General features: G+C 46.6%; 2 protein-coding genes across 2 annotated transcripts in view; both read right to left on the bottom strand.

Moving 5' to 3' along the window:
* Positions 1-153: 153 nt before the first annotated feature.
* On the bottom strand, positions 154-18,557 carry LOC124019724 (interleukin-18 receptor accessory protein-like). The gene is made up of 11 exons (XM_046335142.1): positions 18,134-18,557; positions 17,760-17,970; positions 17,662-17,712; positions 16,581-16,743; positions 14,247-14,424; positions 10,199-10,328; positions 9,370-9,533; positions 8,567-8,704; positions 1,656-1,826; positions 642-1,223; positions 154-374 (listed from the first exon to the last, which is right to left on the bottom strand). Exons 1-11 carry the CDS (start codon positions 18,237-18,239, stop codon positions 154-156), a joined length of 2,115 nt encoding a protein of 704 aa, XP_046191098.1. The 5' UTR covers positions 18,240-18,557.
* Positions 18,558-21,127: 2,570 nt separating this feature from the next.
* The window catches only part of LOC124019730 (interleukin-18 receptor 1-like), a 36,516-nt gene continuing 31,531 nt past the window's right edge, over positions 21,128-26,112 (bottom strand). Inside the window, exons 11-12 of the mRNA XM_046335150.1 lie at positions 23,398-23,582; positions 21,128-21,533 (exon numbers count right to left, since the gene is read on the bottom strand). Of these exons, the coding sequence (XP_046191106.1) occupies positions 21,351-21,533; positions 23,398-23,582 (368 nt within the window). The 3' untranslated portion in view covers positions 21,128-21,350. The remainder of the gene's footprint in view (positions 21,534-23,397; positions 23,583-26,112) is intronic.

Below are 26,112 nucleotides of genomic sequence, written 5' to 3'. Positions count from 1 at the left end.
CAGGAACCACTGCTTTGACTGCTAACCACTACGTTACCAGGTTCCAGGAGGTAACGACACATTCTTAGAAGCAACAACCATGAAACCACAGGTCCCTCAACCCCAAAAAATATATATACAAGGTGTCAAGTTACTGGAGAACCGCCCTAACGACTACAAAACAGTCCCTCTGTCCTGGGTGTCTGTGTGTCTGTCTAACAGTGTCTGTGTGTCTGTCCCAGTCCCAATCTGGGCTGGCATGGCCTTGTGGAGGGATCTCCAGAACTTTGATCCAGAGTTGGAGCTAGTTATCATCCTTCCCTGGTCCTGGGGGGTCCAGTGCAGAGCAGGCAGGACTCTGATGGCCCTCCGAACTAGTGGGGGCATCGGTGAGGCTGGAGTCACCATGCCCAGGGTGTGAGACAGGGGTAGAGATAGAGGCCTGCTGCTGGTTGGGCTGGTGGTGCTGGGGCTAGGACTGGTGTTGGGGATGGTGGGGCTAGGACTGGGGTTGGGGATGGTGGGGCTAGAACTGGGGTTGGGGATGGTGGGGCTAGGACTGGTGTTGGGGGTGGTGGGGCTAGGACTGGGGATGGTGGGGCTAGGACTGGTGTTGGGGATGGTGGGGCTAGGACTGGGGATGGGGATGGTGGGGCTAGGACTGGGGATGGGGATGGTGGGGCTAGGACTGGTGTTGGGGATGGTGGGGCTAGGACTGGGGTTGGGGATGGTGGTGCTAGGACTGGGGTTGGGGATGGTGGTGCTAGGACTGGGGTTGGGGATGGTGGGGCTAGGACTGGGGTTGGGGATGGTGGGGCTAGGACTGGTGTTGGGGATGGTGGGGCTAGGACTGGTGTTGGGGATGGTGGGGCTAGGACTGGGGTTGGGGATGGTGGTGCTAGGACTGGGGTTGGGGATGGTGGTGCTAGGACTGGTGTTGGGGATGGTGGTGCTAGGACTGGGGTTGGGGATGGTGGTGCTAGGACTGGGGTTGGGGATGGTGGGGCTAGGACTGGGGTTGGGGATGGTGGTGCTAGGACTGGGGTTGGGGATGGTGGGGCTAGGACTGGGGTTGTGGTTGGGGCTGGTCCAGATGAGGATGAGTCTGAAGTGTGGGTCTTGTTGTAAGGCTCTGATGCCTGTCTCCAGTTCAAACAGACAGGTACTGGCCAGGTAGTCAGGACTCAGGACACACACCAGTCGCCTGCTGCTGCGGATCGCACACACCACATCCTCTGTATACGCTAAAGCACAGAACACACAAACACAAAACCACACAAGTGTCATGCTTGGCAGGGAGACATCATAGTTATGCAGACTGTCAAAATCTGACAGTAAAACAGTGACTCTGTGAACCACACATTCTTCAGAATACATTTCATTTGAAAGCTGCCATCTCTAGGCCAACTGTACATTCAACGGTAATGTTTTACAGTCTACTCTGGTAATGTGACTGTTTCTATTCACATGGCCTGCTCAACTATAACCTGATCCTAGATCAGTTTGTGCAGTATAGCCAACTCCTATGGGCGTTGGTTGGCTCTACAGCACAAACTGGTCTGGGACCAGACTAATATGCGTCCTAAATGGCAGCCTTTCTCTATATAGTACCCTACGTTTTAGTAGTACTCTAAATAGGGAATAGTATGCCATTTGGGAAGCAAACTAGAACCCACCTCCGCCCGGCAGCAGGTCTCTCTCTAGCAGAAAGAGGTGGTAGCCCCACTGCCCCTCCAGAACCCTGGGCAGGAGCACCTCCAGCGCCTCCTCTCCTCTTCCTCGTCCCCCCGCCTCCTCAGAGGAAGAGCTGGGCACGTAGGACACAAAGGCATCATATTCCTTGTCGTCTACAGAGTCAAAACAGGGAAGGAGATAGAAGAGACATTCATCTACAGAGTCAATACAGGGAAGGAGACAGAAGAGACATTCAGGTTACAGAGTCAATACAGGGAAGGAGACAATCTACAGTGTCAATACAGGGAAGGAGAGAGAAGAGACATTCATCTACAGAGTCAAAACAGGGAAGGAGACAGAAGAAACATTAATCTACAGAGTCAAAACAGGGAAGGAGACAATCTACAGTGTCAATACAGGGAAGGAGAGAGAAGAGACATTCATCTACAGAGTCAATACAGGGAAGGAGAGAGAAGAGACATTCATCTACAGAGTCAATACAGGGAAGGAGATAGAAGAGACATTCATCTACAGAGTCAAAACAGGGAAGGAGACAGAAGAAACATTCATCTACAGAGTCAAAACAGGGAAGGAGACAATCTACAGTGTCAATACAGGGAAGGAGAGAGAAGAGACATTCATCTACAGAGTCAATACAGGGAAGGAGATAGAAGAGACATTCATCTACAGAGTCAATACAGGGAAGGAGACAGAAGAGACATTCATCTACAGAGTCAATACAGGGAAGGAGATAGAAGAGACATTCATCTACAGAGTCAATACAGGGAAGGAGATAGAAGAGACATTCATCTACAGAGTCAATACAGGGAAGGAGACATTCATCTACAGAGTCAATACAGGGAAGGAGACAGAAGAGACATTCATCTACAGAGTCAATACAGGGAAGGAGACAGAAGAGACATTCATCTACAGAGTCAATACGGGGAAGGAGACAGAAGAGACATTCATCTACAGAGTCAATACAGGGAAGGAGATAGAAGAGACATTCATCTACAGAGTCAATACAGGGAAGGAGACAGAAGAGACATTCATCTACAGAGTCAATACAGGGAAGGAGACAGAAGAGACATTCATCTACAGAGTCAATACAGGGAAGGAGACAGAAGAGACATTCATCTACAGAGTCAATACAGGGAAGGAGAGAGAAGAGACATTCATCTACAGAGTCAATACAGAGAAGGAGAGAGAAGAGACATTCATCTACAGAGTCAATACAGGGAAGGAGATAGAAGAGACATTCAGGTTACAGAGTCAATACAGAGAAGGAGAGAGAAGAGACATTCATCTACAGAGTCAATACAGGGAAGGAGATAGAAGAGACATTCAGGTTACAGAGTCAATACATGGAAGGAGACATTCATCTACAGGGTCAATACAGGGAAGGAGAGAGAAGAGACATTCAGGTTACAGAGTCAATACAGGGAAGGAGATAGAAGAGACATTCAGGTTACAGAGTCAAAACAGGGAAGGAGACAGAAGAAACATTAATCTACAGAGTCAAAACAGGGAAGGAGACAATCTACAGTGTCAATACAGGGAAGGAGAGAGAAGAGACATTCATCTACAGAGTCAATACAGGGAAGGAGAGAGAAGAGACATTCATCTACAGAGTCAATACAGGGAAGGAGATAGAAGAGACATTCATCTACAGAGTCAAAACAGGGAAGGAGACAGAAGAAACATTCATCTACAGAGTCAAAACAGGGAAGGAGACAATCTACAGTGTCAATACAGGGAAGGAGAGAGAAGAGACATTCATCTACAGAGTCAATACAGGGAAGGAGATAGAAGAGACATTCATCTACAGAGTCAATACAGGGAAGGAGACAGAAGAGACATTCATCTACAGAGTCAATACAGGGAAGGAGATAGAAGAGACATTCATCTACAGAGTCAATACAGGGAAGGAGATAGAAGAGACATTCATCTACAGAAGAGACATTCATCTACAGAGTCAATACAGGGAAGGAGACAGAAGAGACATTCATCTACAGAGTCAATACAGGGAAGGAGATAGAAGAGACATTCATCTACAGAGTCAATACAGGGAAGGAGATAGAAGAGACATTCATCTACAGAGTCAATACAGGGAAGGAGACATTCATCTACAGAGTCAAAACAGGGAAGGAGACAATCTACAGTGTCAATACAGGGAAGGAGAGAGAAGAGACATTCATCTACAGAGTCAATACAGGGAAGGAGATAGAAGAGACATTCATCTACAGAGTCAATACAGGGAAGGAGACAGAAGAGACATTCATCTACAGAGTCAATACAGGGAAGGAGATAGAAGAGACATTCATCTACAGAGTCAATACAGGGAAGGAGATAGAAGAGACATTCATCTACAGAGTCAATACAGGGAAGGAGACATTCATCTACAGAGTCAATACAGGGAAGGAGACAGAAGAGACATTCATCTACAGAGTCAATACAGGGAAGGAGACAGAAGAGACATTCATCTACAGAGTCAATACAGGGAAGGAGACAGAAGAGACATTCATCTACAGAGTCAATACAGGGAAGGAGACAGAAGAGACATTCATCTACAGAGTCAAAACAGGGAAGGAGACAGAAGAGACATTCATCTACAGAGTCAAAACAGAGTCAAACAGGGAAGGAGACAATCTACAGTGTCAATACAGGGAAGGAGAAGAGAAGAGACATTCATCTACAGAGTCAATACAGGGAAGGAGATAGAAGAGACATTCATCTACAGAGTCAATACAGGGAAGGAGATAGAAGAGACATTCATCTACAGAGTCAATACAGGGAAGGAGATAGAAGAGACATTCATCTACAGAGTCAATACAGGGAAGGAGATAGAAGAGACATTCATCTACAGAGTCAATACAGGGGAGAGAAGAGACATTCATCTACAGAGTCAATACAGGGAAGGAGACATTTCATCTACAGAGTCAATACAGGGAAGGAGACAGAAGAGACATTCATCTACAGAGTCAATACAGGGAAGGAGACAGAAGAGACATTCATCTACAGAGTCAATACAGGGAAGGAGACAGAAGAGACATTCATCTACAGAGTCAATACAGGGAAGGAGACAGAAGAGACATTCATCTACAGAGTCAATACAGGGAAGGAGTCATCTATCACAGGGAAGGAGACAGAAGAGACATTCATCTACAGAGTCAATACAGGGAAGGAGACAGAAGAGACATTCATCTACAGAGTCAATACAGGGAAGGAGACAGAAGAGACATTCATCTACAGAGTCAATACAGGGAAGGAGACAGAAGAGACATTCATCTACAGAGTCAGAAGGAGAGAGACATTCATCTACAGAGTCAATACAGGGAAGGAGAGAGAAGAGACATTCATCTACAGAGTCAATACAGGGAAGGAGATAGAAGAGACATTCAGGTTACAGAGTCAATACAGGGAAGGAGAGAAGAGACATTCATCTACAGAGTCAATACAGGGAAGGAGATAGAAGAGACATTCATCTACAGAGTCAATACAGGGAAGGACATTCAGGAGACATTCATCTACAGAGTCAATACAGGGAAGGAGACAGAAGAGACATTCATCTACAGAGTCAATACAGGGAAGGAGATAGAAGAGACATTCATCTACAGAGTCAAAACAGGGAAGGAGACAGAAGAAACATTAATCTACAGAGTCAAAACAGGGAAGGAGACATTCATCTACAGAGTCAATACAGGGAAGGAGAGAGAAGAGACATTCATCTACAGAGTCAATACAGGGAAGGAGACAGAAGAGACATTCATCTACAGAGTCAATACAGGGAAGGAGATAGAAGAGACATTAATCTACAGAGTCAAACAGGGAAGGAGACAGAAGAAACATTCATCTACAGAGTCAAAACAGGGAAGAAGGAGAGACATTCATCTACAGAGTCAATACAGGGAAGGAGATAGAAGAGACAATACAGGTCAATACAGAAGGAGAGAGAAGAGACATTCATCTACAGAGTCAATACAGGGAAGGAGATAGAAGAGACATTCATCTTACAGAGTCAATACATGGAAGGAGACATTCATCTACAGAGTCAATACAGGGAAGGAGAGAGAAGAGACATTCATCTACAGAGTCAATACAGGGAAGGAGATAGAAGAGACATTCATCTACAGAGTCAAACAGGGAAGGAGACAGAAGAAACATTCATCTACAGAGTCAAAACAGGGAAGGAGACAGAAGAAACATTCATCTACAGAGTCAAAACAGGGAAGGAGACAATCTACAGTGTCAATACAGGGAAGGAGAGAGAAGAGACATTCATCTACAGAGTCAAAACAGGGAAGGAGACAGAAGAAACATTCATCTACAGAGTCAAAACAGGGAAGGAGACAATCTACAGTGTCAATACAGGGAAGGAGAGAGAAGAGACATTCATCTACAGAGTCAATACAGGGAAGGAGATAGAAGAGACATTCATCTACAGAGTCAATACAGGGAAGGAGACAGAAGAGACATTCATCTACAGAGTCAATACAGGGAAGGAGATAGAAGAGACATTCATCTACAGAGTCAATACAGGGAAGGAGATAGAAGAGACATTCATCTACAGAGTCAATACAGGGAAGGAGACATTCATCTACAGAGTCAATACAGGGAAGGAGACAGAAGAGACATTCATCTACAGAGTCAATACAGGGAAGGAGACAGAAGAGACATTCATCTACAGAGTCAATACGGGGAAGGAGACAGAAGAGACATTCATCTACAGAGTCAATACAGGGAAGGAGATAGAAGAGACATTCATCTACAGAGTCAATACAGGGAAGGAGACAGAAGAGACATTCATCTACAGAGTCAATACAGGGAAGGAGACAGAAGAGACATTCATCTACAGAGTCAATACAGGGAAGGAGAGAGAAGAGACATTCATCTACAGAGTCAATACAGGGAAGGAGAGAGAAGAGACATTCATCTACAGAGTCAATACAGAGAAGGAGAGAGAAGAGACATTCATCTACAGAGTCAATACAGGGAAGGAGATAGAAGAGACATTCAGGTTACAGAGTCAATACAGAGAAGGAGAGAGAAGAGACATTCATCTACAGAGTCAATACAGGGAAGGAGATAGAAGAGACATTCAGGTTACAGAGTCAATACATGGAAGGAGACATTCATCTACAGGGTCAATACAGGGAAGGAGAGAGAAGAGACATTCATCTACAGAGTCAATACAGAGAAGGAGACAGAAGAGACATTCAGGTTACAGAGTCAATACAGGGAAGGAGATAGAAGAGACATTCAGGTTACAGAGTCAATACAGTTTATTGATGAATCATTGAAAATAGGTGTTCTTTTTACAATTTCAGGATACTTCCCGAATTGACTGATTTAGGACAGTGATGACCGTTAGGACAGTGATGACAGTTAGGGCAGTGATCACAGTTAGGACAGTTAGGGCAGTGATGACAATGATCACAGTTAGGACAGTGATGACAGTTAGAACAGTGATCACAGTTAGGGCAGTGATCACAGTTAGGACAGTGATCACAGTTAGAACAGTTAGGACAGCAATCACAGTTAGGACAGTAATCACAGTTAGGACAGTTATGACAGGTTAGGACAGTGATGACAGTTAGAACAGTTAGGACAGTGATCACAGTTAGGACAGTGATGACAGTTAGAACAGTTAGGACAGTAATCACAGTTAGGACAGTAATCACAGTTAGGACAGTTATGACAGGTTAGGACAGTGATGACAGTTAGAACAGTTAGGGCAGTGATCACAGTTAGGACAGTGATCACAGTTAGAACAGTTAGGACAGCAATCACAGTTAGGACAGGTAGGACAGTTAGGACAGTAATCACAGTTAGGACAGTTATGACAGGTTAGGACAGTGATGACAGTTAGAACAGTTAGGACAGTGATCACAGTTAGGACAGGTAGGACAGTGATGACAGTTAGAACAGTTAGGACAGTAATCACAGTTAGGACAGTAATCACAGTTAGGACAGTTAGGACAGGTTAGGACAGTGATGACAGTTAGAACAGTTAGGACAGTGATCACAGTTAGAACAGTTAGGACAGTGATCACAGTTAGAACAGTTAGGACAGTGAGACACCTGAAACCCCACCTCTTTAAGGAATACCTAGGATAGGATAAAGTAATCCTTCTCACCCCCCCCCCCTTAAAAGATTTAGATGCACTATTGTAAAGTGGCTGTTCCACTGGATGTCATAAGGTGAATGCACCAATTTGTAAGTCGCTCTGGATAAGAGCGTCTGCTAAATGACTTAAATGTAAATGTAATGACGTAATTTCAAAGAACTAACAACAACTGGCTTTTTTTTCCAGAACACCCAGCCATCTTCCTGTGTGGTTTGAGGTTGTAACTAGTCAAGTTGAAACAGTCATTTCCTGATGGCTAGATTTGAGGTTTGCCTAGATGCTAGATAGCTTTTATCTGACAGTGTGTGTGTAAGATTGGGAGTGGAGGAGATGGACACCATATATCAACCATTAGATACTTGGTAAGAGTGGGAGGAGAAAACCCTCAATTAAGATATCATGTGATTTGTTTTCCTCTTATCTTATCTTATCTTATCTTATCTTATCTTATCTTATCCTGTCTGTCTGTCTGTCTGTCTGTCTGTCTGTCTGTCTGTCTGTCTGTCTGTCTGTCTGTCTGTCTGTCTGTCTGTCTGTCTGTCTGTCTGTCTGTCTGTCTGTCTGTCTGTCTGTCTGTCTGTCTGTCTGTCTGTCTGTCTGTCTGTCTGTCTGTCTGTCTGTCTGTCTGTCTGTCTGTCTGTCTGTCTGTCTGTCTGTCTGTCTGTCTGTCTGTCTGTGAGTGAGTGAGTGAGTGAGTGAGTGAGTGAGTGAGTGAGTGAGTGAGTGAGTGAGTGAGTGAGTGAGTGAGTGAGTGAGTGAGTGAGTGAGTGAGATGTGTTTCTGACCTGTGGTGGTCTGTTTGTATGGGAGGTAGATTCTGTAGAGAATAGAGATCTCTAGCCAGTAGACGTGCACTGTAATGCCCATCCCAGCTACAAACAGCAGAGACACCACCGGACACACTATCACCAGCACACGGGAAACTGAAACAACATTACAAAATACACATTATAAACAGGGTGGTTCCAGTCATGAATGCTGATTGGCTGACAGCCGTATACCACGGGTATGACAAAACATGTATTTTTACTGCTCAAACTACGTTGGTAACCAGTTTATAATATCAATAAGGCACCTGGGGGTTTGTGATATACTGCCAATATACCATGGCTAAGGGCTGTATCCAGGCACTCCACATTGCGTCGTGCGTAAGAACAGCCCATAGCCGTGGTATATTGGCCACATACCACACCCCCCCGGGCATTATTGTTTAATTCTAACACATAGGAGTGTTGTTGTCTCAGATAACAGTATGACAAGATATGGTTATTAAGTAAAAAGATACATTGCTAGTGTTCTCTGAAAAATGGATCTGACTCGTGGTAGGCTAACCTTGGTACCCAGAACCAAATCAGATGCAATGAGAGACTAGGGCTGCGTTCCAATCATCTCTACTTCCTCTAGATGTGTGAACTTGTTCATTACTCCCAACAAATTAAAAAGCATTGGATTGGACCAGGCAGGTCCCAGAAGGAGTTGTCATAAAACAGTCATTTCATTCAAAATCCATGAAGGGAAGTGAACAAGTCCACACTTGGGGAGAAAGGAGAGATGATTGAGATGCACCCCATCAGTATTCTTCTGGTACCTGCAGATTTCCTTGTCAGCCTGATGGTGGCGCTGCTGTTGCCTACAGAGTTCTGGGCCAGACAGGTGAAGGTGGAGTCCAGGTGTAGCTGGGTCACCTCCGGGATTTGAGCTGTCCTGGTGACCGTGAACTCCAACTCTTCAATACTCCTTTCCCACACCTGCCTGGAGAGGAAGCAGAAGGTGACCCTCTGGTCGACTACGAAAAGCCAACTGACATTTACTCATTTACATTTACATTTAAGTCATTTAGCAGACGCTCCTGAGGTGCTGACCTGTTGCACCCTCGACAACTACTGTGATTATTATTATTGGACCCTGCTGGTCATTTATGAACATTTGAACATCTTGGCCATGTTCTGTTATAATCTCCACCCGGCACAGCCAGAAGAGGACTGGCCACCCCTCATAGCCTGGTTCCTCTCTAGGTTTCTTCATAGGTTCTGGCCTTTCTAGGGAGTTTTTCCTAGCCACCGTGCTTCTACACCTGCATTGCTTGCTGTTTGGGGTTTTAGGCTGGGTTTCTGTACAGCACTTTGAGATATCAGCTGATGTAAGAAGGGCTATATAAATATATTTGATTTGATTTTGATTTGATTGCTGCCCAAATGGCATCCTGCTCCCTATAAAGTACACTGTGCACTATGTAGGGACTAGGGTGCCATTTTGGGACGTCACATAGCCTACAGTGATACACATGATTATTTTAATGATAGGTGGGTGCCTGACAAAAAGAAGTTTAATGAATGAATCATTCATTCATTAATGTTAATGCTTAATATACAATAATACATGACGAGCATCAACAACAAAAATGAGATCCAACTCACTGTGCTTCCATCTCCATCAGTTTCATCATTCCTTCATGGTTGCTATGGGAACTGATCCACCACTGGACCACTGGGTCAAAGGTCCTCTGGAACCCAAAATGCACCTGACAGCTCAGATTATGAGGCCCCCCTGGGGAATAGAGGGTTGATATAAGGACTAGGTTGCATCCCCATTACCTATATAGTGCACTACCTCATAGGGCTCTAGTCTAAAGTAGTGCACTACCCCATAGGGCTCTAGTCTAAAGTAGTGCACTACCCCATAAGGATCTGGTCTAAAGTAGTGCACTACCCCATAAGGATCTGGTCTAAAGTAGTGCACTACCCCATAGGGCTCTGGTCTAAAGTAGTGCACTACCCCATAGGGCTCTGGTCTAAAGTAGTGCACTACCCCATAGGTCTCTGGTCTAAAGTAGTGCACTACCACATAGGTCTCTGGTCTAAAGTAGTGCACTACCCCATAGGGCTCTGGTCTAAAGTAGTGCACTACCACATAGGGCTCTGGTCTAAAGTAGTGCACTACCACATAGGGCTCTGGTCTAATATAGTGCACTACCCCATAGGGCTCTGGTCTAAAGTAGTGCACTACCCCATAGGGCTCTGGTCTAAAGTAGTGCACTACCACATAGGGCTCTGGTCTAAAGTAGTGCACTACCCCATAGGGCTCTGGTCTAAAGTAGTGCACTACCCCATAGGGCTCTGGTCTAAAGTAGTGCACTACCCCATAGGGCTCTGGTCTAAAGTAGTGCACTACCCCATAAGGATCTGGTCTAAAGTAGTGCACTACCCCATAGGGCTCTGGTCTAAAGTAGTGCACTACCCCATAGGGCTCTGGTCTAAAGTAGTGCACTACCCCATAGGGCTCTGGTCTAAAGTAGTGCACTACCCCATAGGTCTCTGGTCTAAAGTAGTGCACTACCCCATAGGGCTCTGGTCTAAAGTAGTGCACTACCCCATAGGGCTCTGGTCTAAAGTAGTGCACTACCCCATAGGTCTCTGGTCTAAAGTAGTGCACTACCCCATAGGGCTCTGGTCTAAAGTAGTGCACTACCCCATAGGGCTCTGGTCTAAAGTAGTGCACTACCACATAGGGCTCTGGTCTAAAGTAGTGCACTACCACATAGGTCTCTGGTCTAAAGTAGTGCACTACCCCATAGGGCTCTGGTCTAAAGTAGTGCACTACCACATAGGGCTCTGGTCTAAAGTAGTGCACTACCCCATAGGGCTCTGGTCTAAAGTAGTGCACTACCTCATAGGGCTCTGGTCTAAAGTAGTGCACTACCCCATAGGGCTCTGGTCTAAAGTAGTGCACTACCCCATAGGGCTCTGGTCTAAAGTAGTGCACTACCCCATAGGGCTCTGGTCTAAAGTAGTGCACTACCCCATAGGGCTCTGGTCTAAAGTAGTGCACTACCCCATAGGGCTCTGGTCTAAAGTAGTGCACTACCCCATAGGGCTCTGGTCTAATATAGTGCACTACCCCATAGGGCTCTGGTCTAAAGTAGTGCACTACCCCATAGGGCTCTGGTCTAAAGTAGTGCACTACCCCATAGGGCTCTGGTCTAATATAGTGCACTACCCCATAGGGCTCTGGTCTAAAGTAGTGCACTACCCCATAGGGCTCTGGTCTAAAGTAGTGCACTACCCCATAGGGCTCTGGTCTAAAGTAGTGCACTACCCCATAGGGCTCTGGTCTAAAGTAGTGCACTACCACATAGGTCTCTGGTCTAAAGTAGTGCACTACCCCATAGGGCTCTGGTCTAAAGTAGTGCACTACCCCATAGGGCTCTGGTCTAAAGTAGTGCACTACCCCATAGGGCTCTGGTCTAAAGTAGTGCACTACCCCATAGGGCTCTGGTCTAAAGTAGTGCACTACCCCATAGGGCTCTGGTCTAAAGTAGTGCACTACCCCATAGGGCTCTGGTCTAAAGTAGTGCACTACCCCATAGGGCTCTGGTCTAAATAGTGCACTACCCCATAGGGCTCTGGTCTAAAGTAGTGCACTACCCCATAGGGCTCTGGTCTAAAGTAGTGCACTACCCCATTGGTCTCTGGTCTAATATAGTGCACTACCCCATAGGGCTCTGGTCTAAAGTAGTGCACTACCCCATAGGGCTCTGGTCTAAAGTAGTGCACTACCCCATAGGGCTCTGGTCTAAAGTAGTGCACTACCCCATAGGGCTCTGGTCTAAAGTAGTGCACTACCACATAGGGCTCTGGTCTAAAGTAGTGCACTACCCCATAGGGCTCTGGTCTAAAGTAGTGCACTACCCCATTTAGGGCTCTGGTCTAAAGTAGTGCACTACCATACATAGGTCTCTGGTCAAAGTAGTGCACTACCCAGCACGCCCTCCTCGTTGCCAGGGGATAAGGTCTGTGGAGGGTCTTTGTGTCACTACCACATAAAAGGACTCTGAATGTCTAAAGTATAGTGCACATAGTGCACTACCCCATGGGCTCTGGTCTAAAGTGAGTGCACTACCCCATGTGGCTCTGGTCTAAAGTAGTGCACTTGTGTGGTAGGGTGTGTGGTCTAAATCTTGTGTGTGTGTGTACCCCATCTTGGGCTCTGGTCTAAAGTAGTGTTCATCTTGTGTGGTGTGTGTAGGTGTGTCTCTTGTGTCTAATATAGTGTTCATCTTGTGTGGTGTGTGTATGGGTGTGGGTTCATCTTGTGTGGTGTGTGTATGGGTGTGTTCATCTTGTGTGGTGTGTGTAGGGTGTGTGTTCATCTTGTGTGGTAAAGTAGTGCACTACCCCATGTGGTCTCTGTGTCTAAAGTAGTGTTCATCTTGTGTGGTGTGTGTATGGGTGTGTGTTCATCTGGTCTAAAGTATGGGTGTGTGTTCCTTGTGTGGTGTGTGTATGGGGTGTGTTCATCTTGTGTGGTGTAATATATTGTTCATCTTGTGTGGGTGCTCTGGCCCTGTGTTCATCTTGTGTGTGTGTGTATGGGTGTGTTCATCTTGTGGGCTCTGGTCATCTTGTGTGTGTGTGTATGGGTGTGTGTTCATCTTGTGTGGTGTGTGTAGGGCTCTGGTGTAAAGTGTTCATCTTGTGTGGTGTGTGTATGGGTGGTCTCTTGGTCTAAAGTATGGGTGTGTGTTCATCTTGTGTGGTGTGTGTATGGGTGTGTGTTCATCTTGTGTGGGTCTCTTGTGTGGTAATATCTTGTGTGGTAGTGCACTTCATCTTGTGTGGTGTGTGTATGGGTGTGTGTTCATCTTGTGTGGTGTGTCATAGGGCTCTTGTGTGGTGTGTGTAGTGCACTTGTGTGGTGTAGGGCCCTGGTCTGTGTAAGTAGTGTTCATCTTGTGTGGTGTGTGTATAAGTGTTCCATTTAGGACGTGTGTAACCATAAATCTTGTGTGAAACATCTTGTGATCATACTCTATACATCTTGTGTGGTGTCATCAAATCATCTTGTGTGGTTCAACCTCAGGCTGTGTTCATCTCACCCATCTTGCTGTGTGTACGCCCTCCATCTTGTGTGGTGTGTGTATGGGGATGTGTAATCTGTGGAGGGTCTCTTGTGTGTCATGGGGTGTGTTCATCTTGTGTGAGTGTAAAAGGGTGTGTTTATCTTGTGTGGTGTGTGTATGGGTGTGTGTTCATCTTGTGTGGTGTGTGGGTGTGTGTCATCTTGTGTGGTGTGATGCATCTTGTGTGTGTGTATGTGTGATTCATCTTGTGTGTGTGTGCATGTGTGTGTTCATCTTGTGTGGTTGTGTGGTGTGTGTTCATCTTGGGCATGTGTTCATCTTGTGTGGTGTGTGTATCTTGTGTGGTGTGTGTATGGGTGTGTGTTCATCTTGTGTGGTGTGTGTATGGGTGTGTGTTCATCTTGTGTGGTGTGTGTATGTGTTCATCTTGTGTGGTGTGTTCATCTTGTGTGGTGTGTGTATGGGTGTGTGTTCATCTTGTGTGTTGTGTGTATGGGTGTGTGTTCATCTTGTGTGGTGTGTGTATGGGTGTGTGTATGGGTGTGTGGTGTGTGTATGGGTGTGTGTTGGGAGACAGCCTGCAGCGACAGTCCTCCCGTACTTACGTATGACCGAGACGTTAACAGATCTCCTGACTGTCCAGGGGATCCCGTTGTCTTCATAGGTGTAGTCACAGAAATACACTGTAGCATCACTCACATAGACAGTACCCAGCAGAAGAGTATACCTGTCTACCACAGAGATAGTCCTCTTATCCTGTATCTCACACACAGGCCTGGCATCCTGCAGAGAAACCCATGATGTAAAGCCATTATTCACTTGTTTGCCTGTTCAGTCGTTTGTTCATTTCTTTGTACGTTCGTCTATTTATTCCATTATGTGTTGACCTGTCACAGGTGAGCAGGTGTGTAACCGGGCACATGGGTGTGTACGGCTTGTACTTGTGTTTACTAAAGGTGAGGAGTTTGTGTAAAGTCTTAGATGCAGTGGAATGATACAATAATTACATTCTGAAGAGAAACAAACATCAGGTAAAACCTGCCGTCCATAAATATACCACCTACCTACCTACCCACCTACCCAACCAACCTACCCACCTACCCAACCAACCTACCCACCTACCCAACCAACCTACCCACCTACCCACCTACCCACCTCTACCTACCCACCTACCCAACCAACCTACCCACCTACCCAACCAACCCACCCACCTACCTACCCACCTACCCAACCAACCTACCCACCTACCCAACCAATCTACCCAACCAACCTACCCACCTACCCACCTACCCAACCAACCCCCACCTACCCAACCAACCTACCCACCTACCAAACAACCTACCCAACCAACCCAACCCATCTACCCAACCACCCACCTACCCACCTACCCAACCTACCTACCCACCTACCCAACCTACCCACCTACCAACCACCCCACCTACCCACCTACCCAACCAACCACCCACCTACCCAACCCCACCTACCCAATCCTACCCACCTACCCAACCACCCAAACCCACCCACCCACCCACCTACCCACCTACCCACCTACCCAACCAACCCACCCACCCACCCACCTACCCAACCAACCACCCACCCACCTACCCACCTACCCAACCACCCACCCACCTACCCACCTACCCACCTACCCACCTACCCACCTACCCACCTACCCAACCAACCTACCCACCAACCTACCCACCTACCTACCTACCCACCTACCCAACCAACCTACCCACCAACCTACCCACCTACCCACCTACCCAACCTACCCACCTACCCACCTACCCACCTACCCAACCAACCTACCCACCAACCACCTACCAACCTACCTACCTACCTACCTACCTACCTACCTACCTACCCAACCCACCTACCCACCTACCCACCTACCCAACCAACCTACCCACCTACCCAACCAACCAACCCACCAACCCACCAACCTACCTACCTACCTACCTACCTACCTACCTACCTACCCAACCAACGACCCACCTACCCACCTACCCAACCAACGACCCACCTACCTACCTACCTACCTACCCAACCAACGACCCACCTACCCACCTACCCAACCAACCACCCACCTACCCACCTACCCAACCAACCAACCAACCACCCACCTACCCACCCACCTACCCACCTACCCAACCAACCACCCACCTACCTACCCCCAACCAACCACCCACCTACCGAACAACCACCCACCTACCCAACCAACCAACCCACCTACCCAACCAACCAAACCAACCACCCACCCACCCACCCACCCACCCACCCAACCAACCACCACCCACCTACCCACCTACCCAACCAACCACCCACCCACCTACAACCAACCTACCCAACCAACCAACCAACCACCCACCTACCCAACCAACCAACCAACCACCCACCTACCCAACCAACCACCCACCTACCCAACCAACCAACCAACCAACCAACCAACCAACCAACCACCCACCTACCTACCCAACCAACCAACCACCCACCCACCCACCCACCCACCCACCCACCCACCCACCCACCCACCAACCAACCAACCAACCAACCAACCAACCAACCAACCAACCAACCAACCACCCACCTACCTACCCAACCAACCAACCACCCACCTACCCAACCAACCACCCACCTACCCACCTACCCAACCACCCACCTACCCAACCAACCACCCACCTACCCACCTACCCAACCAACCAACCAACCAACCAACCAACCACCCACCTACCCAACCAACCACCCACCCACCCACCCACCCACCCACCTACCCACCTACCCATCCATCCACCCACCTACACACCCACCCATCCACCCACTCACCCACCCACCCACAAACTCACCCACCCATCCATTCATTCAACCATCCAACCAACCAACCAACCATCCATCGATCCACCCAACCATCCAACCATCCAAAAATCTGCTGGAATAATCACCTTGTACCATGTGACCTCTGACCTCTGTGTCCGACATTTGATCCCAGGGCATGGGATCCTGCCACCTTTGCCCAGAACCAGAGTGACTCTGTTCTCCTCTGTGTCCCTGCACCCCAGGCTGGCCCTCTCCAGCACCTCCACATAGACGTGGATCACCATACCACTGTGATAATAACAACACATATTCAAATTCACACATTGTGTCTTGGAAAGGTCAAAAATATAGGCAAACTGTTTTTCAAAATCAAACAAAGGCAAACTGTTCAAAGTAAGCAACCACATTTGTACTGTCTTTGTGAAGGCGTTTTTGTCCTCAAGATAATTCATGTAATGATGTGGCATGTTTTGGAGAGTTACACTACTTCACTTCATCCGTCCATTCCACCAAAGCTTCTCTCACTTCTTCTGATCAAAGGGCAGGAAACAGAGAGAGGGGCCTACCCAAACAGAGTCAATACAGACTACCTACCCTGTGGAAACAGAGAGAGGGGCCTACCCAAACAGAGTCAATACAGACTACCTACCCTGTGGAAACAGAGAGAGGGGCCTACCCAAACAGAGTCAATACAGACTACCTACCCTGTGGAAACAGAGAGAGGGGCCTACCCAAACAGAGTCAATACAGACTACCTACCCTGTGGAAACAGAGAGAGGGGCCTACCCAAACAGAGTCAATACAGACTACCTACCTCTGTGGAAACTGTGGAAACAGAGAGAGGGGCCTACCCAAACAGAGTCAATACAGACTACCTACCCTGTGGAAACAGAGAGAGGGGCCTACCCAAACAGAGTCAATACAGACTACCTACCCTGTGAAACAGAGAGAGGGGTCTACCCAAACAGAGTCAATACAGACTACCCACCCTGTGGAAACAGAGAGAGGGGCCTACCCAAACAGAGTCAATACAGACTACCTACCCTGTGGAAACAGAGAGAGGGGCCTACCCAAACAGAGTCAATACAGACTACCTACCCTGTGGAAACAGAGAGAGGGGCCTACCCAAACAGAGTCAATACAGACTACCTACCCTGTGGAAACAGAGAGAGGGGCTTACCCAAAGACCGTCAACAGACTACCTACCCTGTGTGGCATGTGTACTTCCCAGAGTCCTTTGCAGTAACGGTAGAGAACCAGAGCGCGTTCCCCCGTCCTGTCACGGCCCCGTCACGGTAGAGAACCAGAGCGCGTTCCCCCGTCCTGTCACGGCCCCGTCATCTCTGTCTCTGTTGGTTTCCCCCTCGGCCTTCGACCAATCAGCTTCCTCAGAGCTGGCTGTGATGTTGTAGAGGCGCTCACAGAGACCGGCGGACTGTGGTTTGGTACATTGCATGACAAACCCCTCCCCAGAGAAAGCTTTGTAGCCGTACGTCTCGGAGCCTGGCTTCAAACCTACACGTGTCACACGAGAAAGACATCTCTCATTCCACACAGATGTACGTATAATACAATTAATACTGAAGGCATATGATATGTCTACATGCACATGGAATATCTACCTGGTAAAATCTATAAATGTTGTTTTATACAATTGTTTGATAATAAAGATAAGTACCTTCTTCCTTGTCCCAGCGACTTTCACAGAAGTATATCTGCAGAAAACATGCGATGATTGCTAAAGCCAGTGACGGTCCAGGGTGCATCACTCCGTACCACTGCATTCATTCCAATATCAAACCCACCACTTCCTTCATTCCAATATCAAACCCACCACTTCCTTCATTCCAATATCAAACCCACCACTGCGTGTCATAACTGTCACAAGGATCTGGGTTTTCTGGAAACAGAATCTCTTTCACCACTCTAAAACCAGACATATAGCTGTCAGTCCCTTCCTTTCCTAGTAAATGAAAAGGGACTCATCTGAACTAGTTTCCCTGCGTTCCACTGCTCTGTTCTCCTTTATCCACTAGTCTGTGCAGCTTGCCTCTTAGACAGTTGGAAACCAATCATATCTGATACTGACTTCCTTCAGAGATGCACCATGTGAAAACATGACCACCAGTTTCCTGTGTCAACGTCCATTTCCTGGTTAGATGCAGAGAGCTCTACTTCTCTAGAAGTTTCACACCATCTTTGGGATTCTGTGCATCTGTGGGTAGACGGAGTGTGAAATGTGTAAGTATGCAAGGCTGATCCGTGATGTAAGAGAAGGCAGCTGTGTTACAAGTCGAAAACATTTATTGAAGCACAGTTTCAATACATTAGTAACACTGAACAGTGGTGAGTCTATAGACCAATACATTAGTAACACTGAACAGTGGTGAGTCTATAGACCAATACACTAGTAACACTGAACAGTGGTGAGTCTATAGACCAATACATTAGTAACACTGAACAGTGGTGAGTCTATAGACCAATACATTAGTAACACTGAACAGTGGTGAGTCTATAGACCAATACATTAGTAACACTGAACAGTGGTGAGTCTATAGACCAATACATTAGTAACACTGAACAGTGGTGAGTCTATAGACCAATACATTAGTAACACTGAACAGTGGTGAGTCTATAGACCAATACACTAGTAACACTGAACAGTGGTGAGTCTATAGACCAATACATTGCAAACAGAGTAGGGTGGACAGATATGTTCTGTAATGATACAGGCTTTGGCACAGCCTCTCAAGACTTGGTTTGACATCTTTTGACAGAATCAGTGAGGCTGTGTCCACTATAGTCCATTACTTTAGACAGAATCAGTGAGGCTGTGTCCCATATAGTCCATTACTTTAGACAGAATCAGTGAGGCTGTGTCCCATATAGTCCATTACTTTTGACAGAATCAGTGAGGCTGTGTCCACTATAGTCCACTACTTTTGACAGAATCAGTGAGGCTGTGTCCACTATAGTCCACTACTTTTGACAGAATCAGTGAGGCTGTGTCCACTATAGTCCACTACTTTTGACAGAATCAGTGAGGCTGTGTCCCATATAGTCCATTACTTTAGACAGAATCAGTGAGGCTGTGTCCCATATAGTCCATTACTTTTGACAGAATCAGTGAGGCTGTGTCCCATATAGTCCATTACTTTTGACAGAATCAGTGAGGCTGTGTCCCATATAGTCCATTACTTTTGACAGAATCAGTGAGGCTGTGTCCCATATAGTCCATTACTTTTGACAGAATCAGTGAGGCTGTGTCCCATATAGTCCATTACTTTTGACAGAATCAGTGAGGCTGTGTCCCATATAGTCCATTACTTTTGACAGAATCAGTGAGGCTGTGTCCCATATAGTCCATTACTTTTGACAGAATCAGTGAGGCTGTGTCCCATATAGTCCATTACTTTAGACAGAATCAGTGAGGCTGTGTCCCATATAGTCCATTACTTTTGACAGAATCAGTGAGGCTGTGTCCCATATAGTCCATTACTTTTGACAGAATCAGTGAGGCTGTGTCCCATATAGTCCATTACTTTAGATAAAATCAGTGAGGCTATGTCCTATATAGTCCACTACTTTTGACAGAATCAGTGAGGCTGTGTCCCATATAGTCCACTACTTTTGACAGAATCAGTGAGGCTGTGTCCCATATAGTCCATTACTTTTGACCAGGTCCCATAGACCCTAAGTACATTGTATGTCCAGGCTTAAATGCCCAAATAAAGGCTTAATAATTAATACTGTCTCGATAAAACAGAACTAAAACACCACGTACAAGACAAATGCAATCAGTTGTAAAGGACTTCATCAACACATGTCACAATCCCATCTACTCAAACTATGTGGATTATGAGACAATTCTTCATCTACATATCCTGTCTGGACATTCTGTTTACTGTTGTTCACCAGGTCAACTTCCTGGTTCATGTACTTGGTCAATGTACTTGGTGATTCTATTGTGATTATTACCATAGCAGACTCCTACACACAGCCCTGTGAAATACCAGGGCCAAGGAATTCATGCATTTCTTCTCAATGTCGTTTCTGTCTCGTGTTTTGTTGGGAGTGCACATAACTACACTGAGGTGTGATCTGCTGCTGTGGGTAGTCTTTCCTTGAATCTCTTAAAGTTTTTTTTGTGTGTGGGGGGGGGGTCTGGGGGGGGGGGGGGGGGGGGGGGGGGGGGGGTCTGGCCCCTGACTGGTAACAGAGAGAAACAGGTAGAGCGAGAAAGACAATTCTTCTGTCTTCTAGACAAGCAAAGTCAATGGGTTTTAAAGTAGCTGTCCAGTGAAAATCTCACTTTTAGAATGTCCTATACTTATATTTGTGGCCAATGCATACATTTGAGAAAACAAAACACACAAAAACCCCACTTCAAACTTATATCTCAAATACACTTCTTGCTATTTCCTCATAGAAAATGATGTAATGTTGGCTCATTGGCCGAGCTGGCCAATCAGCGGTCTAGTTGCATTCATATTTTTAATGACCGGTATAAGCCCACACTATTCTGTTGCTGGGGTAAGCCCACACTATTCTGTTGCTGGGGTAAGCCCACACCATTCTGATGCTGGGGTAAGCCCACACCATTCTGATGCTGGGGTAAGCCCACACCATTCTGATGCTGGGGTAAGCCCACACCATTCCAACACAGAAAAGCTGCTTTTTAACTTTATTTTTTTTTAAACATTGGAAGGAAAGCTATTTCACTCTTACAGGTAAAAATGGCACATTAATCACATTAGATGCATTTATTTCACTCATCTTCCCCCCGGAGCAGGTTGAGGGTGAAGATCATTGAAAATAGATGCCATTATATCATTTGAATTTGAGTTTACTTTGTGAATTGACTGAACCCAAACCCTGCTCTGGAGCCTATATAATCACAGAATGGTCCTCTCGTCTTTCGGGGGGCGCCGTCTGGTGGTGGCAGGCATACGGTAACGCAGCTCCTTCCAGAAGGCTGAGGACAGGGGTTTGGAGTGGGAGCCCCTCCAGGTGACGGTGTGTCCTGACTGGGCCAGCAGCCGCAGGGCCTCAGGGAGGGAGTCCAGCTCCAGATCCACCTAAAACGTTTACAGAATAATGTAGTGAATCTTTGTGGGGGGGTAGCTCCTGATCCATCTAAAACGTTTACAGAATAATGTAGTGAATCTTTGTGGGGGGGGGGTAGCTCCAGATCCATCTAAAATATTTACAGAATAATGTAGTGAATCTTTGGGGGGGGGGGGGGTAGCCCCGACCGGGACTTGAACGGAGGTCCACCCACTACCAACCCAACACCTTAGTTGTTACACCAAGAGATCTGAACCCCTTGACCAGATCACTGGGTGTTGTGTTAAGGTTACAATTACTCATTGAGCTTATGTAGCGCTTTTCAAACAAGCTGAAAACAAACATGCACAACCAGTTGCAAAAGTGGAAAAATACAAAGTGTTTCTAGTCAGCTTTGGAAAGGAAATGGAGTTGAAGCAGTTTTAAAAGTAGTTGAAGCCGTTTTAAAGGAAATGGAATTGATGCAGAAAGACAGCATGGCATCAGCTCCAGGTCTACCTGTTTATTTAGTTAGATAGACAGCATGGCATCAGCTCCAGGTCTACCTGTTTATTTAGTTAGATAGACAGCATGGCATCAGCTCCAGGTCTACCTGTTTATTTAGTTAGAAAGACAGCATGGCATCAGCTCCAGGTCTACCTGTTTATTTAGTTAGAAAGACAGCATGGCATCAGCTCCAGGTCTACCTGTTTATTTAGTTAGATAGACAGCATGGCATCAGCTCCAGGTCTACCTGTTTATTTAGTTAGAAAGACAGCATGGCATCAGCTCCAGGTCTACCTGTTTATTTAGTTAGAAAGACAGCATGGCATCAGCTCCAGGTCTACCTGTTTATTTAGTTAGAAAGACAGCATGGCATCAGCTCCAGGTCTACCTGTTTATTTAGTTAGAAAGACAGCATGGCATCAGCTCCAGGTCTACCTGTTTATTTAGTTAGAAAGACAGCATGGCATCAGCTCCAGGTCTACCTGTTTATTTAGTTAGAAAGACAGCATGGCATCAGCTCCAGGTCTACCTGTTTATTTAGTTAGAAAGACAGCATGGCATCAGCTCCAGGTCTACCTGTTTATTTAGTTAGAAAGACAGCATGGCATCAGCTCCAGGTCTACCTGTTTATTTAGTTAGATAGACAGCATGGCATCAGCTCCAGGTCTATCCTGTTTATTTAGTTAGATTTAGACAGCATGGCATCAGCTCCAGGTCTACCTGTTTATTTAGTTAGATAGACAGCATGGCATCAGCTCCAGGTCTACCTGTTTATTTAGTTAGAAAGACAGCATGGCATCAGCTCCAGGTCTACCTGTTTATTTAGTTAGAAAGACAGCATGGCATCAGCTCCAGGTCTACCTGTTTATTTAGTTAGATAGACAGCATGGCATCAGCTCCAGGTCTACCTGTTTATTTAGTTAGAAAGACAGCATGGCATCAGCTCCAGGTCTACCTGTTTATTTAGTTAGAAAGACAGCATGGCATCAGCTCCAGGTCTACCTGTTTATTTAGTTAGAAAGACAGCATGGCATCAGCTCCAGGTCTACCTGTTTATTTAGTTAGAAAGACAGCATGGCATCAGCTCCAGGTCTACCTGTTTATTTAGTTAGAAAGACAGCATGGCATCAGCTCCAGGTCTACCTGTTTATTTAGTTAGAAAGACAGCATGGCATCAGCTCCAGGTCTACCTGTTTATTTGGGAAATTGATTTGACAGGGACAGCGCACATTCACCAACGGATCATCCCAAATGGCACCCTATTCCCTTTATAGTGCACTACTTTAGACCAGGGTCCATAACACTATATAGGGAATAGGGTGCCATTTGGGACACACACGCAAAGCTAACTGTCGTCCATAGGCAGAACTCGTCCTTAGGCATAACTACCTGGCTGTCTGGGGCTGACTCTGTCTGGATGAGGATTAGCCAGGTCTGCCGTTCCACCAGTGCAGCATGGAGACCAGTGAGTAGACTATACTGGCTGTCCTGCCCTGGGTTCAGCCCCAGACTGCTGGGCACCAGGATCAGTCTCCGGCTCTGCTCTATACACCCCAGCACCGCCTCAGCCACCGCTAGAAACACAGAGCACATACTTTACTGATACAGATACGGGAACAGAGGTACAGGAACAGATATAGGAACAGGAACGGGTACAGGAACAGGAACAGGAACGGGTACAGGAACAGGAACAGGAACAGGAACGGGTACAGGAACAGATACAGGAACAGATACAGGAACAGATACAGGAACAGGAACGGGTACAGGAACGGGTACAGGAACAGATACAGGAACAGGAATGGGTACAGGAACAGGACAGGAACAGATACAGGAACAGATACAGGAACAGGAACGGGTACAGGAACAGGACAGGAACAGATACAGGAACAGGAACGGGTACAGGAACAGGAACAGATACAGGAACGGGTACAGGAACAGATACAGGAACAGGAACGGGTACAGGAACAGGAACAGATACAGGAACAGGAACAGGAACAGATACAGGTACAGGAACAGATACAGGAACAGGAACGGGTACAGGAACAGATACAGGTACAGGAATGGGAAAAGGAACATATACAGGAACAGATACAGGAACAGGAACAGATACAGGAACAGATACAGGAACAGGAACGGATACAGGAACAGATACAGGAACAGATACAGGAACGGGAACAGGAACAGATACAGGAACAGATACAGGAACAGGTACAGGAACAGATACAGGAGTGCATACAGGAAAATGTACAAGAACAAGAACAGGAACAGGAACGAGAACAGATACAGGAACAGCAACAGATACAGGAACAGGTACAGGTACAGGAATGGGAAAGGGAGGAACAGGTAACAGACAGATAGAGGAACAGATACAGGAACAGGTACAGGAACAGGAACGGGACAGGAACAGGAACAGGTACAGGAACAGTGAGAACAGGAACAGGTTCAGGAACGGGAACAAAAATGGGAATGGGAACAGGTATGGGAATGGATATGGGAACGGATACAGGAACAGGTACAGGAACAGGAACAGATACAGGAACCTGTACAGGAACAGTAACCTGAACAGGAATAAGAACATGTACAGGAACAGGTACGGATACAGGAATAGGAAGAAAAACGGGTACGGGTACACGTACAGGAACTGGAACAGGTACGGGAATGGATATGGGAACTGGTACAGGTAGAGGAACAGGTACAGGAACAAGAAGAGATACAGGAACAGGAACAGGAACAGGAGTGTAGATAACAGGAAAATGTACAAGAACAGGAACAGGAGACAGGTAGTAGAGGAACAGGATACAGGTAGAACAAGAACAGGTAGAGATAGAGGAACAGGAACAGGTAGAGAATGGATAGGGTAAGAACAGGTACAAGAACAAGAACAGGAACGGATACAGGAACAGGTATAGGAAGAAGAACAGGTACAGGTACAGGTACAGGAACAAGAACAGGTAGAGGTGGAGGAACAGGTAGAGGTGGAGGAACAAGTTCAGGAACAGGAAAGGTAGAGGAACAGGTAGATAAGAGGAACAGGTAGAGGTAGAGGAACAGGTAGTAGAGAGGTAGATGAACAGGTAGAGGTAGAGGTAGATGAAACAGGTAGAGGTAGAGGTAGAGAGTAGAACAGGTAGAGGTAGAGGTAGATGAACAGGTAGAGGAACAGGTAGAGGAACAGGTAGAGGAACAGAACAGGTAGTGGAACAGGTAGAGGGAAGAACAGGTAGAGGAACAGGTAGAGGAACAGGTTGAGGTAGAGGAACAGGTAGAGGTAGAAGAACAGGTAGAGGAACAGGTAGGTAGATAACAGGTAGAGTAGAGTAGAAGAACAGGTAGAGAGTAGAGGTAGAAGAACAGGTAGAGGATGACAGGTAGAGGAACAGGTAGAGGTAGAGGAACAGGTAGAGGAACAGGTAGAGGTAGAGAGGAACAGGTAGAGGAACAGGTAGAGGTAGAGGAAGAGGAACAGGTAGAGAACAGAGAGGAACAGGTAGAGGTAGAACAGGTAGAGGAACAGGTACAGGTAGAGAACAGGTAGAGGTAGAGGACAGGTAGAGATAGAGGAACAGGTAGAGGTAGAGGAACAGGTAGAGATAGAGGTAGAAGAACAGGTAGAGGAACAGGTAGAGGTAGAGGAACAGGTAGAGAACAGGTAGAGGAACAGGTAGAGATAGAGGAACAGGTAGAGATAGAGGTAGAAGAACAGGTAGAGGAACAGGTAGAGATAGAGGAACAGGTAGAGGCAGAAGAACAGGTAGAGGAACAGGTAGAGGTAGAAGAACAGGTAGAGGTAGAGGTAGAGGAACAGGTAGAGGCAGAAGAACAGGTAGAGGAACAGGTAGAGGTAGAAGAACAGGTAGAGGTAACAGAGGGAACAGGTAGAGGTAGAAGAACAGGTAGAGGAACAGGTAGAGGTAGAAGAACAGGTAGAGGTAGAGAACAGGTAGAGGAACAGGTAGAGGTAGAAGAACAGGTAGAGGAACAGGTAGAGGTAGAGGTAGAAGAACAGGTAGAGGCACAGGTACAGGTAGAGGAATAGGTAGAGGTAGAGGAACAGGTAGATGTAGAGGAACAGGTAGAGGAGAGGAACAGGTAGATGAAGAGGAA

This window comes from Oncorhynchus gorbuscha, unplaced genomic scaffold, assembly GCF_021184085.1.
Source record: "Oncorhynchus gorbuscha isolate QuinsamMale2020 ecotype Even-year unplaced genomic scaffold, OgorEven_v1.0 Un_scaffold_658, whole genome shotgun sequence".
Classification (NCBI taxonomy): domain Eukaryota; kingdom Metazoa; phylum Chordata; class Actinopteri; order Salmoniformes; family Salmonidae; genus Oncorhynchus; species Oncorhynchus gorbuscha.
This window is presented reverse-complemented; position numbering and strand designations above follow the sequence as displayed.

Bases quoted from the DNA above. Each gene is read 5' to 3' on its own strand.
- LOC124019724 (XM_046335142.1), bottom strand. From the start codon at position 18,239: ATGCAGTGGTACGGAGTGATGCACCCTGGACCGTCACTGGCTTTAGCA. The intron at 10,329-14,246 runs GTAAGTACGGGA...TCTATTCCCCAG, and splicing joins TGTTAACGTCTCGGTCATAC to GGGGGCCTCATAATCTGAGC. The intron at 8,705-9,369 runs GTACCAGAAGAA...ATGTTGTTTCAG, and splicing joins GCTGACAAGGAAATCTGCAG to TTTCCCGTGTGCTGGTGATA.